This window comes from Oncorhynchus mykiss, chromosome 10 (genome assembly GCF_013265735.2).
Source record: "Oncorhynchus mykiss isolate Arlee chromosome 10, USDA_OmykA_1.1, whole genome shotgun sequence".
NCBI lineage: Eukaryota > Metazoa > Chordata > Actinopteri > Salmoniformes > Salmonidae > Oncorhynchus > Oncorhynchus mykiss.
The window spans coordinates 26,077,551-26,095,748 of record NC_048574.1 but is presented as its reverse complement, the minus strand read 5'-3'; the positions used below and the strand labels follow the sequence as shown (position 1 = coordinate 26,095,748).

The following is an 18,198-nucleotide window of genomic DNA, read 5'->3' as shown; positions in this document are numbered from 1 at the left end:
TACAATGACGGCCTACCGGCGAACAGTGGGTTAACTGCCTTGTTCAGGGGCCGAATGACAGATTTTTACCTTGTCAGCTCGGGGGATTTCATCCAGCAACCATTCAGCTACTGGCCCCATGCTCTAACCACTTGGCTACCTGTGGTTGTTGTCATCTCAAAAGCCAAAGGGGTTGGCTAAAGTACAAGACTAGCAACCAAGCGAGTATAAAACATACTTTGGCCTCTGTTTCAGATCGATCAAATGAGAATCTTTATTGAGTCTCCATACTGTATATTGCCATCAATTTTCCTTCCTTTGCAAAATACTTTTTTTCTTTTTTTTTTCTCTCTCCAAATAGTAAAAAAGTAGGAAATCTAACTGTCCAAGGGGCCCCAAGACAGACAGCAGAGCATAGACTAAAATAATCATCAATTGAATAAATAAAACATTGAATATGGCTATTTACATGGTGTAATACTGTTTATCGTTACATAATAATGCACATGTTCATAGTGAATATACAGGTATTAACATTGTAATTGTCGCAACCAAACAATGCATTATCTCACAGAGAAAGGCCAAGGTTCGACAGTGGCTCTCGGCCAATCACAATCTTTCATTCGGCAACTTCCTGATACTAGCAATCAATCGCAAGGTCCATTGTTTGGTCAACTTATTGTTGATGGGAGTCTTTGGTTGTTGTGCTGGGATGAGTGACACCCTCTGATTGGGTATTCTGTGGCTTTCGATTGGTTCTCCTGTTCCAGACTGTAGAAAGTCCATTTTAAATGTTGTAATTCTCAAATCTTATAAAATCAACAACAAAACAAAGCAAGGAGGCAGTGGAGGATGCAGACCCAGGTAAACAGAGAACCACCAGTTCACAACCATCAGTCTCTGTGAGGTGCGTGTTAGAAGTTGCAGCTCTAGGATCAGCTTTCCCTCTCCATATTCTAACCGTAACCTCTGGGGGTATGGGGGGTGACACAACACTGACTTCAGATCAGCGTCTAGGAAAGGGGCACTTCACATGCCTAATTTCCTCATCAGTTTGCACCACCTTCATGTCTGCATTGCTTTGAGACTGAAAAGATCTACGGGTGCTACATTTTTACCCCCGGTCTCTTTACCCAGTTGACATGTAAACCTTGTGCAATCTGGGTTCCTCTCACACACTGCCATTACTAAAACATTCACAGAGGGTGGTAATAGCACACTCAGATCGGCAAAGGGATGACAACTTGAATGACACCTCCTTTTTAAGATTGCTACCATTGGAAGTGAGGGGGGAACCAACAAAGCTACGTTTTAACAAGGGGGGAAAAGGGGATTGTCCCCAAACAATACCAAATAAATTAACAAATATATCCATAGCTTAAACACATGCTCGAATAAAAAAATTAAGAACAGCAAATATTTTTTTTTCAGATGAACAATCAAGCAGTATTAGATTTATGACAATCTGTTTCAAACTCGATCCCGAACAATAAGGTGCTGATTTGGTTGAAAGGAGTTTTGGACGATTTCAGGCTTCAAGAAGTCTGGTGATTCTGGTTGGTTGGTGTCTTCCATGAGTCTGCCCATCATAGAGATCCTATACAATGATTCTAATTCCTAATTCAATGGAGTCCATTGAAACATAGTAACCAAAAAATGCATTCATGTGGAAGGATCCATGTAGGGTAGTGAGGGTGATTGCAGGTAAAAAACGGAATGTTGAACAGAATTTCACCTCATTGTAGGGTTAGTGGGTCTTGGGGGGTTGGAGGGGTCCATTCTTGTCTGTCCATTACCATGGTCATTGTTCATCTCATTCATCCCCCAGAGAGACCATAACCTATGACCTATAACCCTTAACCTGTGGGCTCCTGTCCACCCTGAGGCCTGGAAAAGCTTCAGCATGCAGAGTGAATACAAACACACGTCTCTGTGCAACTGTGTGTGTGTGTTTGTGCATATCTGTATATGCTTTAGACTGGTAAACACACATGCACGCACACTCGCGCACACACACCATTACACCTGTGTATTGTGGGAGTACATGAGCTGTGTCTCAGGTGAATAGGGCCATGTGGATGAGCTAGCAGTAAACCTTAGGGGTTAGGTAAGCCCCCTCAGTCCCAGCCATTGTCCTTGATCATGTGGGCCAGCTCGATAATGAACTTCCCCTCCTTGTACTTCTGACTGCTCTCAAAGGCATGCTCCTGCAGAGAGAAAGAGAGACACACTGGAGCATTGTCGTGAATGTGAACAGTGTGATTTTCTATCTGGGGTAATCTCCCTTTCTTGTTATTTTATACGTAATCCTAATAAAATACGTAGTGTGCATGTTTGTGTGTGTGACGTAGTGTGTTTGTGTGTGTGACGTAGTGTGTTTGTGTGTGTGACGTAGAGTGCTTGTATGTGTGTATGCATGGGTGAGAGTGTGTGTGTTTGTGTGCTTATCATCCCCCTGTTGATGGGTGTACTAGGTCGGCAGCAGCATTTTTGGCCCCTTGACAGTGCTGGAGCATTAGGCCTCGTGGAGGATATTAATAACATCACACAGATGGCAACACCATAAAACACTACAAGGCCACGTACCACCCGGGTCTCTCTCACTGACCTCCACACACCCACATAGTTACCCCACAAAGCGAAGCCAGGGACACCAGCAATGTGGAGCATTTGTTTATCATGTCTATAGATGTGTTATACACCTGCATGTCTAGAGATCTGTTTGTGGGGGATTCCTATGTAATTAGCTACTTACGTATTTCCAGCCCAGCGTGGTCTTACAGTTTTCACAGTAGATATCAGCCACCGCGTGAAGCCCTGTCAACAGAACCCTCTCTTCTGCTGGTCCACACCCCACGTTCACCCTGAGACGGAGAGCAAGAGGAGTGTGATAAATGGAGAGAAAGGTGAAGAAAATAAAATGTAAAAAATAGAGAGGGGTGGCAAAGTGATAAAATGGGGGTTTGATTTGGAGAATAATAAAAATAGGCTCAGGTACTTACACTGAGTTGAAGAGGTAAGCTCGACCTTGACTTCCTTGGAAGGACTGGATGAGAGACAAAGAGAGAGGGAGAACAGGATGAGAAAAGTCACAATCCAATCACGGGAGTAGACATTAATGGTCTGTTGTTTTTTTCCACCTGTTTTCCACAGCGATGCTAGCATCAAGGCAGACACATGGCATCACTCACGTTCCTAAAACAAAGGTATCCCATTCTCTATCCCATTAAAAACATCTCAATGATATGCTAACATGGTATTGTTTTTCCACTTATATGGTATGTACCGTACATACCTACCTACACCGTACCTACCTAGCCACTTATATGGTATGTACCGTACATACCTACCTAGCCACTTATATAGTATGTACCGTACATACCTACCTAGCCACTTATATAGTATGTACCGTACATACCTACCTAGCCACTTATATAGTATGTACCGTACATACCTACCTAGCCACTTATATAGTATGTACCGTACATACCTTTAACCTATATTAATTTCAAGCTTTTAACGACAACTTATTTTCAACAACGACAAAGGAGTTCACAGGAGACACATAATACAAGCCTTTTGATAGGCTGAGTCAGAGTTCTGACCTACCATATGGCCATAGAAAAAACAGCCCTGAGGGAGAAGGCTTTACGATTGGCTGCTTTTGCCAAGCTGGTAGTGTGTGTCGCAATGTGACATGTGTGTAGCTCCGTAGCCACCAGGAGCCTGGGTGGATCTGTGTGGTGTGTATGGTGGGGGGATGGATCTCTGTGGTGTAGTGTGGGGGATGGATCTCTGGTGTGTAGTGTGGGGGATGGATCTCTGTGGTGTGTATGGTGGGGGGATGGATCTGTGTGGTGTGTATGGTGGGGGGATGGATCTCTGTGGTGTAGTGTGGGGGATGGATCTCTGTGGTGTAGTGTGGGGGATGGATCTCTGTGGTGTAGTGTGGGGGATGGATCTCTGTGGTGTAGTGTGGGGGATGGATCTCTGTGGTGTAGTGTGGGGGATGGATCTCTGGTGTGTAGTGTGGGGGATGGATCTCTGTGGTGTGTATGGTGGGGGGATGGATCTCTGTGGTGTAGTGTGGGGGATGGAGCTATATGGTATGGGGTGGTCCTATGTAGCTCAGTTGCTAGAGCATGGAGCTTTGCAACGGCAGGATAGTGGGTTTGATTCCCAGGCCAGGACCACCCATAAAATGTACGTACGCATGACTGTAAGTCGCTTTGGATTTGACAGCGCTGATGTGGTACTGTGGCGTGTGGTGTAGTGTCATGTATGGGGTGGTGTGGAGCTGTGTTGTATGTGTGGTGTTTGGTGTGGAGCTGTGTTGTGGCTATGTTCCATGCCATCTAATATATTGTAGATAAACATGAAGCCCCTATGGTTTAACACACACACACACATGCACACATTTTCTCCTACAAACTGTCCTTTCTTTTTCTCACTCGCTCTCTCTCTCTGGCTTTCTCACACAAACACACATTACACACAAAATCATCCACCCACACACACATGCAATCATTGCCCTCTTTATTTTAGTTTGACATAAAAACATGCTGCTTCCATGGAAACGGTGTGTTTGCAGAGTGAACACAGTCAATCTGCTTTGATGTGCTGCTGGCTTACACTAAAAGCCCACTAGTGTCTATGAAAAGCTGTGTGTGTCTGTGTATTAGGGAGCTTTGTGGCCTGGACTCTCCATCCACCCGGGGATATTACCCATGATGCTCTAGTCTAGAGAGTTCCAGGAGGTGACAGTAATATGATGACCTCTCTCGCCCCTCTCTTTTATGGTTTGATCTCGCTCTCATTTCCTTCGTTATTTCTCTCTTGCAGTTGCACACAAAGCTAAATGGATTAAGGGCTTTTCCTTGATCCTGACATGTGTTCAGTAATTCAGGGCTGTTACTGTGTTAATGACCACAACAACTGGTGGAATAAAGTGAACCCGGGTCAACCTGGTGGAACACGATGAATGTCCAATGTTATCGTAAGCAAATGAGCAAATGGAAGCAATTGCGTTGAGACAGAATCTAGTCTCGGTCAAATGCAACCGCACACACACACACACACACACACACACACACACACACACACACACACTAAGGCCCTGCAGTAGATGCTAGGAAGTGCGCCAGCATAAGGATTTACAGCTGTTAAAATATGGGGTTTAACTACAACTGCAGAGCTATGCAGCTTCATACACATGACATAGCTGCCCTGTTCACAAATGTACTTCAACTTTTTTGTCCTTGTCGAAAAAGCCTACCTTGGAGATGAGCTCGTCATGGTTGGCCAGGTGAGCTCGACAGTGGATGCAGCTGTAGGTACGGTGGCAGTTGGGCAGGTAGGCCTGGAAGGTCTTGGAGCGCGTCATGATGACAGTTGCCTGGGAGACAGCGGCGGTTTCAGGGGCGACGGCGTTGCTGTTGCTGGGCGAAGTATGGGGGCGGTGCAGGAAGGGGCTGCCGGCCCAGGACGGCTCGCAGGGGAAGCACCGCAACACACAGGTGAGGGCCGTGGTGGGGCGTGGGGTGGGAGGCACACACCTGGGGAGGGACACTTTAATATGGATCCACGATAACAGATCATGTTTATCGTCAAGGCACAGAAATATTTTGCGTTGAGAATGCCAAATATGAATATTACACACATGCATAAACGCACACAGACACAATGATCCAGACCTACACTCCACGGAGTGGGAAAATCATTTTGAAAAACGCCAGTTCATTGACCCAATCTTTCCAACAAGTCTTACTTGAGGCTCTCTCTTATTAAAGCATGGTGGAAAGTGTTTGTGAATTTTTACCCAATTCAATACAATGCTCTCCATCAGGAGTGTGTAGCTAAATGTATGTGTGTGGTCTATAGATTATGGCAACCAAACACCCACAAAGAGGAGCTGAGGGAAGGAAAGGTGTGTAGGACAGGATGTGTATGCAGTAGTGGCGAAGAGGAGCTGAGGGAAGGAAAGGTGTGTAGGACAGGATGTGTATGCAGTAGTGGCGAAGAGGAGCTGAGGGAAGGAAAGGTGTGTAGGACAGGATGTGTATGCAGTAGTGGTGAAGAGGAGCTGAGGGAAGGAAAGGTGTGTAGGACAGGATGTGTATGCAGTAGTGGCGAAGAGGAGCTGAGGGAAGGAAAGGTGTGTAGGACAGGATGTGTATGCAGTAGTGGCGAAGAGGAGCTGAGGGAAGGAAAGGTGTGTAGGACAGGATGTGTATGCAGTAGTGGCGAAGAGGAGCTGAGGGAAGGAAAGGTGTGTAGGACAGGATGTGTATGCAGTAGTGGCGAAGAGGAGCTGAGGGAAGGAAAGGTGTGTAGGACAGGATGTGTATGCAGTAGTGGCGAAGAGGAGCTGAGGGAAGGAAAGGTGTGTAGGACAGGATGTGTATGCAGTAGTGGCGGAGCTAGTAAAATGCTACTTCTACTGGCCTCAGTGGCCTGCTACTGTTCCACCACCAAAATGGTCAACATTGATGTACATTATCGTGTTTTTTAAATATTTTTGTATGTACTTTATGTACTCACAACATAGTTTTTCTTAGAATACTTTTACATTGCACTTTTTAATAGCTCTGGAATGATATCCACCTGTACAATGTTAGCAGTGGCTTTGAATTCTAAAACAGGCCTAATTAAAACATAACCTGCTATACACACGTCATATGTGAACCTTTCTGCATTTTGAATGTTCTCTATCTTGAAAACATAATTTCTGACATTAAAAACATTTTGGGACTGTATCATCAGTGGACTAATGAAACAAATACCAAAATATAGTTTTTGAGTGGTCAACGTCAATATACCAAGCACATTGAGAGAAGGAACTGTTAGTGAAGCAAAAAGAACATGATAAGAAGAGATCTTTACCTTGCTAATTGAATAAGAGGAAAGATTTGTTGAGCTAATCAAACATATGGCAGAGTGGTTAGCCTCGCTCGCGTACACACACACACAGGCGATTGATTAGATGCTGTGATCAGAGGGTTGTGACATCAGCACCACAAAGGCTAAAGTGGCAAAGCCAGTGCTGAAGAGATAACAGACAAGCAGAAATGGAGGAAGGGTACACTACTGCTGTACTGTACCCACTTATCACACCCTTTGTCACAACCACTGACCGCCTGCTTTGACACACAACGTGATAAAAAGGTAGTCTGCTTCATAACATTCCAACTACCCTTGACAAATAAAAACATGCCATGCTTTTTCATAGGTCTACATTTCACCTGGTCTGACTGCAAGACAACAGCAAGAAGGAAGCAGACAGACTCGTAATTCAGACTCATGTAAGGTTTCCATTTTGTAACATTTTTGGGATGACTCTTTGGATGATTCCATCCTGTGAAGAAGGGCTACCACATTTCCCCCACTGGCCACATAAACAATGGCCGTGCCCTTATTTTGTCCTTTACAGGGGCCCTATACTGTTAGTGCACACTAGCCATACAGAGGGAGTCCAGAATGCTCACTCCTGTATCCCTACTCAGCAGTTTGCGCTAGGTAAGCGGCTCATGCCATGTAAGCCTGCTGTAAAGCCTGCTGACTAAGGACCTAGGGCCTGGCACAATATGTAGGGGGCACCCACCACCCTCTGAGAGAAGAATGGAAGTGCTGAGCTATCTCTCGCTCTCTGGGCAAGGGTCACCGCCATGGTGGCAGTCAAAGTGACAACAGCCATGACACTAAGGTCCACTGTTACCTCTGAGCTGACACTATGTGAGTGTGTCTTTGTGTGTGTGTGTGTGTGTGTGTGTACCATTCCAAATGGCCAATCAATCAGTCAAGCGCAATCTCAAATGATTAAAGGCGCTAGCTGTATCAGTCGAGCCTGTTCAAATAAACACACATCGCCTTTTGACGGAATCAAGCTTGGGATTACAAACGTTCATTTACTGTGACCACCATTGATATGAAAAAGGAACTGTGCCCATAGATACCTAATGTCTAATCATTGCCATCCTGCCCATTCAGAAGCCCCAATCAATAACTTATAGCTTAGTCTAACCATGTCAGCCCGAGAAGAGAGAAATGACACCCATCTCCAAACAAAAAGAGGTTGGCTGGGCTGTATTAGCCATACATTGTCAGCTTTGTCTGTGGGCAACAACTGCAGCACCTCACACAGACTGCACGTGTTTGTGTGTGTGCGTGCGTGTGTGTATATGCGGTGTGGGCAGGCATCACTAGCTATTCTCTACCCTAACAAGCACAAATGACAGACTCCATCCTTAATGTCTTCCCTCTGGGCAAAACCAATGAAAACAAAAGCAAGCCTCTACACGGTTCATTAACGGAGCCTCAATAACAGGTCTACCTTCACCCCAGCAAAACGGTTAAAAATAAACGCACATATCAAAAGATGAAAGACTTAAACAACAGCCAGACAGCAAAGATAAGAGATGACAAGCTATCATGGTGAGGTCATTTCAAATAGGCCTAAAAACTAACCCAGCAACCATTTAAATAGTCTGGAAATTACTGCCTGGCTACCAATGAGCCCCAGTCATCCAACCATCCCATGTAAGATCTGAATTCATCTACTATAGGCCCTATGTAGCGACACCTCACCCCCCACTGCCCTCACCCACACCGTCTGGCCAGGTAGGACACCTCCTTCTCACAATCCACATCTAAAACCTACATTCAACACAGGACGGAGACTCCGACCAATATTCACAAGTCACTGAAGGAGACACCTCTCCATGGGGAAGGAAATTCTCCATTGTCCTTCATGATTTCAGATCACCCAGGAACACCCCCAGCGGAGAAGGGCCCTCTCCCTCTTCATCCCCCCTTTTCAAATTGAGATTACAGACTGCAACCAAATCACCGCCATTGAATAACAAAGGAACTAGCCTTGGTGGAGGTTGCATCAAATGGTCCTCTGTCAATGGCAGGGCCCTTCACGTTTGCACAACAAAAGAGATGTTGCAGACTGTAGGATCTGGAGGACACCAAGGAACCAGAAGGCTATAGTGAGAAGGAAGAGAATGAACCTTACCAAAAACATGCTTATTATTTTGAAGGAGTGAGACTGTTGAAACAGCACCATTCATCTGAGATATAATGATCTGACAGCTGTCGCAGCTTTTTGGCACATGTTGTCATTAGCTAACTGATGAAGAGTAATCAGTTAAGGTTACATTTGTTAGTGTTTGTGAGGTGTTGCTCAGCCAACTAGCTAAAACAACACAGGCACGTGCCCTGGGAACGGAGATGAGGCTGGCATGGCAAGAGTGACGGTCATTAGAAAACACAGGGGTCGGAAAAGAGAATGAAAGGGTGTGAGAGAGATCATCTAAAAAAGGGCAGGCAAAACGAGGACAGAGATGGAGAGAGAAATGGTGACAAGTACAAGAGAGCAGCAAGAAGAGAAAGAGAATAAGAAAACCAGAGAGATAAATAAATAAATAAAGAGAATGAAAGACAACTGTAGGTTGAGAGAGAGACATTATAAAATATGATAAATAAATAAAAGGAGAGAGAGTGGGAGAACCAGGTCAGTGGCAGCAGTAGTACTGGTGTTAGGGACATTATGTTCTGATTTTTCCAGCCTCTGTGATGGCGATTGAATGACAAAGTGAGCTACCGTACTAACCTCAGTCTAGCCATACGCAGCCATTCGTATGCAGACTGACTGAGAGAAAGCCTCCTACTCAGAAGGCCCTGGGGCTCACAACAACACTCCCACACAGCTATATCTCTGTTGCACTGCTTGATGTATTGGCACAGACTTCATGACAAACGCTAGGATTTTGTGCTTCCAATTATTTAAAAGGCTGAAAAGGCATTTTTTTGACATGGTACAGAGCCAAGGAAAAGGTGACAAACATTGAGCGCTTAACAATATCAAGTGATGCATCTTCTATGATGTGTTCCATAGGTAGCTTCATTTGGGTGGTTTTAAAACTACCTATTAAGTGGTTGATTTATTTATTTGCCAGTTAGGTTGCTATTTCATCATAATGACCTTAAGTCAGATGACAATGAAAAGTCCAAAGGAACAGAGATGTTACTGTGGGTAAAGATAGCTACCCATTCACCCCTCTGCCAACTTAGTTGAGTTGATTTAGAGTAGAGAGAAATAAAGAGAATGAAAGACTGCAGTAGGATGAGGGAAAGATAGAGACATGATAAAATGATAAATAAATAAAGGAGAGAGTTGGAGAAGCAGGTCAGTGGCAGCAGTAGTACTGGTGTCAGGTGCTTGTGAGTGTGACAGTATACAGCTACATGGCCAGACTAGGCTGCTGCTGTATGTAGGCCAGCCACTCCATCACTAGACTGCACATACGGCTCCCAGTAACTCGGCACTGCTAGGCTACCACTGCTAGGCTACCACTACTAGGCTACCACTATTAGGCTACCTATCATTCAGTAGCAGAGCAACAGACCCACAGGGGACAAAGCAAAGCACAGGGTCTGGCCAGACTGACAGTCAGGGGGCGGGGCCACTGAGGGATGGCTGGCAGATGACGTCAGCGGAGGATGGATACATGTAGGTCTACATTGGCCTGCACACATTTTGACATGCACAATACACACACACATTGATAGAAATAAACATAGAAACACACACCATGCACAAGCACACACACTCATCACATACGCTGCAGCTACTGTTTCTAATCTATCCCAGGGGTAGGCAACCCTGATCCTGGAGTGCCACAGGCACTTCCTATTTTTTATTTAACCGACCTGAAAAGACCAGGTGTGTTGAATTTAGGCAATCACTGAACTGATCAATTAGCTCAGTTGGTCAGGTGTGGTGCCTAGTTAGAACAAAATCCTGTAGTACCTGGGCCCTTCCAGGAACAGGGTTCCTACTCCTGATCTATCCTGTTACCTATTCACTTTAACCCTACTTACACTACATGGCCAAATGTATGTGGACACCTGCTCATCAAACTACTCATTCCAAAATCATGGGCATTAATATGGAGTTGGTTCCCCTTTGCTGCTATAACAGCCTCCACTCTTCTGGGAAGGCTTTCCACTAGATGTTGGAACATTACTGCAGGGACTTGCTTCCAGTCAGCCACAAGAGCATTAGGGCACTGATGTTAGGTGATTAGGCCTGGCTCGTAGTCGGCGTTCCAATTCATCCCAAAGGTGTTTGATGAGGTTGAAGTCAGGGCAATGTGCATGCCAGTCAAGTTCTTCCACGCCGATCTCGACAAACCATTTCTGTACAGACCTCGATTAGTGCACTGGGGATTTATCATGCTGAAACAGGAAAGGGCCTTCACTAAACTGATGCCACAAAGTTGGAAGCACAGAATCCTAGAATGTCATTGTATGCTGTAGCGTTAAGATTTCCCTTCACTGGAACTAAGGGGCCTAGTCCGAACCATGAAAAACAGCCCCAGACCATTATTCCTCCTACACCAAACTTTACAGTTGGCACGTAGGCAGCATTCTCCTGGCATCTGCCAAAACCAGATTCGTCCGTCGGATTTCCAGATGGTGAAGCCCGATTCATCACTCCAGAGAACGCGTTTCCACTGCTCCAGTCCAATTGTGGCGAGCTTTACACCACTCCAGCCAAAACTTGCCATTGTGCTTGTGTGCGGCTGCTAGGCCATGGAAACCAATTTCACAAAGCTCCCAACGAACAGTTATTGTGCTGACGTTGCTTCCAGAGGCAGTTTGGAACTCAATAGTGAGTATTGCAGCCGAGGACAGAGGATTTTTACACTTTAAACTGGTTATTTTGTGTAGATTGTTGACCTTTTTTTTTATTAAATCCATTTTAATCCCACGTTGTAACAACAAAATGTGGAAAAAGTGGTGTGAATACTTTCTGAAAGCACTGTATACTAGGCCTGATTCGATTCAATCAATCATAGTTGAAATTTGAGAGGATTTTTTAAAGATGACACATTCAAGCAGTTACAGTTGTCATTATGTAAAATAACATAAAGCATGTTTGAATATACACGAGTGAAATAAGAGACCTGTGTTCACTGATTAACGCCATGATTTGACATTCCCTGACACTTGAGGATAATAGGTTTGTCATTTAATCAAGGCCTCAAAGCAGTGGTTCAACACAACCGGTATTGAATGAAGAAAAGGGCGAATGCGAGAAATCACATCTACATCTCCATGCCCACCCGAATGTTACCCTAAATACTGTAACATAGCACTAACAGCTATATATCTCCCACCCATTTTCTATCAAAACCGACCGGGCCCTTTTTCCTCGCCGCCTGAAAATAGACGTCATCCTTTTCTATGTCGCAGTTTCATGTTGTTGTTGTTTTCTACCGTTTCCATTTCTTCATCCTTCAGATCTGAGAGGTTAGCGGCATGCTAGAGCTAATGTCCTTATATCTATATCAGCATACGCGCTTTGGCACTCGGCATTCCCATTCTGTGAGCTTATGAGGCTCCCGAGTGGAGCAGCGTTCTAAGGCACTGCATCTCACTGCTAGAGGCGTCACTACAGACCCTGGTTTGATCCTGGGCTGTATCACAACCAGCCATGATCGGGAGTCCCATAGGGCGGCGCACAATTGGCCCAGCGTCGTCCGGGTTAGGGGAGGGTTTGGCCGTCATTGTTAAATAAGAATTTGTTCTTAAATGACTTGCCTAGTTAAATAAAGGTTAAATAAAAATGTATTATAAAATACCACTTCGCGGCTGAGCCATTGTTGCTCCTAGACGTTTCCACTTCACAATAACAGCACTTAGAGTTGACAGGGGCAGCTTTAGCATTGCAGAAATTTGACACACTTGACTTGTTGTAAAGGTGGCATCCTATGATGGTGCCAATTTGAAAGTCACTGAGCTCTTCAGTACGGGCCCTTCTACTGCTGATGTTTGTCTATGGAGATTGCATGGCTGTGTGCTCGATTTTCTACAGTACCTACCTCAATTACCTTGTAGCCCTGCACATTGACTCAGTATTAGTACACTGTGTATATAGCCAAGTTTTCATTAACCATTGTGTATTTATTACTTTTTTCTATTATTTTTCTCTCTGCGTTGTTAGGAAGGGCCTGTAAAGTAAGCATTTCACTGTTAGTCTACACCTGTTGTTTACGGAGCATGTGACAAATAACATTTGATATGATTCCCAGTTGATATGTGGTGGTAGTCTATTATTACCACAGACTTTCATGTCAATCAGATCCTGTTCAAAACGTAGACATGGAATGACCCACATCCTTCACAACACAGGACAAACTCCTGAATGTGTTGAGGGGGTGTAGAACTTTCTGCTAATGTCCCAGCTGGTGTGAATGACTGGCAGGAAATAGGTGTGACCAGCTGGATAGAACGTGTAAACATCCCCGCCATGCTCTCTCCCTCCATTTATTAGCATCGGGTGAATGAAAGGGCCAATGCAGACAGCTGGTCTCTGAATTGATTCACTGCCATATGAGGACCCAGCAGTGTCTTTTGAATAGCACTCTTTCTACACACACAAGATGCTATGAAGCGGTGAAGAAGATACACACTAATATCATATCCAGTTGGGGTCTATTGACTTGTACAGTGTTCTGTTGCATATGTGATGCGCATTAGGGTATGTATACTATACCGGCATTACCTCACACAACCCTACCAAGATGCAAAGTATGGAGTAAACTCTGACTGAATATACAACACTGTAGGCTGTTCAGGGGAAATGGAAGTTGAATTGTAAGATTCTTGACTATGAGTATCACCAGCTTGACTGTATTATACCTGTCCTGTATGCTCTGATTTTTTTAGTCTCTGTTGTGGTGATTGAATGGCAAAGTGAGCTACCGTACAAACCTCAGTCTAGCCATACGCAGCCATTCGTATGCAGACTGACTGAGAGAAAGCCTCCTACTCAGAAGGCCCTGGGGCTCACAACAACACTCCCACACAGCTATATCTCTGTTGCACTGCTTCATGTCCTGACACTGACTTCATGACAAACGCTAGGATTTTGTGCTTACAATTATTTAAAAGGCTGTTTTTTGTCATAGTACTGAGTGGCTAAGAAAGAGGTGACAAACATTGAGATTGACAAAATCAAGTGATTCATCTGCTGTGTTCCATAGGTAGCTTCATTTGGGTGGTTTTAAAACTACCTATTAAGTGGTTGATTTATTAATTTGCCAGTTAAGGTTATGACTAAATTAGGAACCTAAGCAGTAGCAGTGGATGGGTAAAAATCAACGGGGAAGCCATGCACCCTACTTGTAGAGAAACACCAATGCCATCCTCCTCTGTTTCATGTTTATCACGCTATCACAGTACACACTTTTATTTTTTGTTATCTTAGGCTACGTGGCTAAAATGCTTGCTCGCTAGCCTAACTTCCATTCATGGGCAACATTAGCTAGCTAACATTAGCCTTCTACATCTAGCTACATTTTGAACGTCCATCCTCTCAGGCCAGGGGCACACCAATGTATGAATTAATGGTTGGATCAGAATCGTTGTTATAATCATTGACCAGTACGGAGAATTAAGTAAAACCACAATTCCAAATCCCTATCTACATCCATAGCTAATTTAGGAAAGGGACAATTTTAGCTAGCTAGACACCGGAGACCAATAACACAATGAGATGCAACAATTCAAGTTGTTTCTGTTAATGACATATGCTCTCAAAGCAATTTGATAGGATAGAGCCAAATCCAAGCCGGCTTCATTTGACACTTTTTTTTCTGCCAGGACCATTCAGTTGTGCTCGCTCAGTTTAGCTCAATGCTGATTGGAAATATTGTTCTATTTTTGGGGTCAATGGAGGCCAAATGCTCCCTGGCTTCGCTATGGCAGGCAAAAATGTAATATTCGTTTGGACCAGATATCAGATAGATGGCCTACACGTAAGAGAGACAGAGGGGCGCTGTTTCGCACACTCGGATGATAATGAAATGTGGAAATGAACAGAGATGTTACAGTGGGTAAAAATAGCTACCCATTCCCTCTCTGCCAACTTGGTCAAGCTGATTTAGAGTAAATTAGATCTATGAGACTAATCAAGGCGAACCAGCTGTCATCTGTTTATGTGGCCCACCATAAAACTGGATTCACTATTTTGGTATGGTTTTGTAGGAATGGAGAAAAACGATAGAGCCCTCACTAGGCTATGAGGTCACTGAAAATCAATAGGAAAGATTGACATCAGTCAGGTATTGTCGAACCTTTGACAATGACATCGATGTTACAATGTTACAACCATAGAATTAGGAATTATAATATAACCACTAAACGATGGTAATATTTTGAATAGCTGTTAAAACAACTAATTTAAGCCTGTCAATTATATTAATATGGCAGAAGTAATGAAAACTGATTTTCAACATTGGACAAAACTGTCAACAAAAACAAGTCAGAGCCAATTTAATTTCATAACGCATTCCGTTTTGCAACTTCCACTTCCATCGCGCGTCTTAGGGTAGACGACAGTGAAGCGGTGGTGCAGAATACGCCACTGCCAACTTTGTGTAATCTAAACCAGCGCATCCAGTGCCACTGCGGACATTCGACATCAATTCCACTCGCATCATAAACTACAACCGCAGGTTATACACCAAGCATGGTCGGTCAGAAATGTTATTGTGTAATTGCTGTAAAATAGTTATAATCATGTCTCAGGCCCCGTTATGAACTTTCGGACAAGATGCTATCCGTTTTAAACCTACCTGTACAGTTGTGCAATAACAATAAGCATTGACTGTACCTTTGGATAGAGAAAATTCAATCGTCGCCTCTTGTCCTTTGCAGATCACAACTTTGTGTTGCAAATCCTGCTCATTCCGTTAAAGGGTTTTCTTCTACGCGTTGACTTCAAGCCTCGATAAACAGAGGATGTTAATCGGATACTGACTGTAGAGCGCACGGTTTAAATTGAGCAAAGACAGTACCCCGTCTAGGGCAGACTGACATTCAAGGGAACCAATCAATGTAACATTACAGCATAGCAACATTGTTCCCATTGGCTACAGATGGTAATGCGGATGACCAATCGTTGCGCGGTGAGCATCAAGTGCCTACTTTCATTTACACCCGCAACATTAGGTGCCTACTGTACGTTGCGCAGTGGTGAACCACATGCGTGGCGATCATAGACAGAAGTTCTTTGCACACTTTGCGCCTCAGTAAGTAACGTTAAGCCTACCAATTTACCAAACAACATGGACAAATGTCAATATTGTCCACAATTACAGTCATGGTTATGCTACTCGCTGTATATTATCTATATATATTTATATATATATATATAGTCACTTTACCCCTACCTACGTGTATAAATTACCTCGACTGACCTGTATCCCCGTACATTGCCTTGGTACAGACATCCCCTGTATATAGTCTCGTAATTGTTATTTTATCGTGTTTATTTAGTAAATATTTTCTTAATTCTATTTCATGAACTGCTTGTTGGTTAAGGACTTGTAAGTAAGAATTTCACGGTCAGGTCTACACTTGTTGTATTTGGCGCATTGATTAGAGCAAACCTTGTACCTGCAGAACCATATATTAATGTTAAGCATTATAATAAAAACTGGAAGTATGCATGACCATGCCATACATACAGCACTGAAGGACACAATTAAGGAAAGACCAAATATACATAAGAAGCATTGGAAATGACAGCGTTATTTCAACTTTTGCAGGGGAAATAATTACTTTCTGTTAGTTGGCCATGTAGAGAATTCTCACACCACACTCGAGAACTTGGTTAACTGCGACATCTAGTGGGTAATGCTGTGCCATATCTGATAATTCAGTGGCTAGGGTTCCAGTAGCCCAAAATAAGCCTCATCATGGCTAGAAAGGATCCAGCTTCTGTCAAATGTGCGTGTTTAGCTAACCCTAACCCCTTTCCCAATTATATTATCCTAATACGTAAATTATTCTAATCTGCTATGAAATGTCAAATATGACGTTAATTCGACAAAAGCCGCACCCTTTCTAGCCATGACCAAGAAATCAGCTAGAGGGTTCGGAACAGTGACCACTTTATATGCATACCAATATTCCGTTATTATTCGGATACTCAATTATTGTGTTTTTGAGTTGACAAACATACCCCGTTTACAATAACTTAAAAAATGTTGTATCCCGGTTATGAGAAACCCGATAAAATGCCTGGAATATGCTGATCTAATGACGGGATACTGTGGCATGTAAGCAAACATCTAATCATGTTTACTGTTGTTTTTTCGGTCTGCGCAGGCTCAGTTTCGCATATCATTGTGGTTGTGTGATGTTTTCATCTGATTGTCAAACAAATCACTTCAAAAAGTAGGCTACCTGCGCAGTTCGATCCTCAACAATAATAATTAGTTTACTACTGGCTACGTTCACCGCTAATTTAGACACATTTATGCTTATCATTTCCGACATTTGGTAGGCCATACTATAATATCCGACATTTGGTAGGCCATACTATAATATCCGACATTTGGCAGGCCATACTATAATATCCGACATTTGGTAGGCCATACTATAATATCCGACATTTGGTAGGCCATACTATAATATCCGACATTTGGTAGGCCATACTATAATATCCGACATTTGGTAGGCCATTTGTTTGTCAACTACAGTTTGATACATGCAGCTTCTCTTATTTCATAACCTCTTGCTCCAGAAGACTAAATAAAGTAGTGCTCACTAGAATACTAGAATACTGTCACTAGAATATTGATAAAATGCATTAGTAATCTAGTTAACCCCGGTAAAGTTGTCTGTTTCGTTTAGGGACTGGGAGAAAACGCAATAACTCCAAAACAGATTGGTCCTGTGCGAAATGTCCAAATGTCATCCGTTTGACTGGTTTTAAGAAAATGAAAAGCTGAGAACGAAAAAAACGCGTTTCTGATAAGACTTCAGTGGGTCTTGAGTGCATATTTTATATATACTGTCTGATTGCATAACAGTGTAAAATATAACACATTGCATGCATATTCGCATCTCAAGAGGAGATGCTGAAATAAATCAGATTAAATCATATTTCTCCACTCCTTTTCCTGAGACAAAATTAACATTTGTTGTACAATTTCACTGTAAGAACTGCATAATTCTTCAGGAGTTACTATTACGTTACATGTGAGAGGTTATAGGCCTACAGTCAGTGTCCAGATTTAATTTACTATTCCAAACACGCTGGTTTTCACAGCATTTCTCTGTTATTTCGAGATGGGCTAAAACTGCAGCCAGCGAGGAGAAATTATCTACAATGCTGGCCATATCAATATATATATTTTT

At 43.4% G+C, this 18,198-nt stretch overlaps 1 protein-coding gene across 2 annotated transcripts; it reads right to left on the bottom strand.

Moving 5' to 3' along the window:
• Positions 1-233: 233 nt before the first annotated feature.
• ypel2a (yippee-like 2a) lies at positions 234-15,841 on the bottom strand. 2 transcript variants are annotated; one of them, XM_021617876.2, is made up of 5 exons: positions 15,665-15,841; positions 5,255-5,547; positions 2,982-3,025; positions 2,735-2,843; positions 234-2,186 (listed from the first exon to the last, which is right to left on the bottom strand). In XM_021617876.2, the coding sequence occupies exons 2-5, from the start codon at positions 5,360-5,362 to the stop codon at positions 2,097-2,099; spliced, it is 351 nt and encodes a 116-aa protein (XP_021473551.1). In that variant the 5' UTR covers positions 5,363-5,547; positions 15,665-15,841; the 3' UTR covers positions 234-2,096. The 2 variants fall into 2 exon arrangements, with proteins under 2 accessions (XP_021473551.1, XP_021473550.1); XM_021617875.2 differs by having other exon boundaries at positions 5,255-5,534.
• Positions 15,842-18,198: the final 2,357 nt, after the last annotated feature.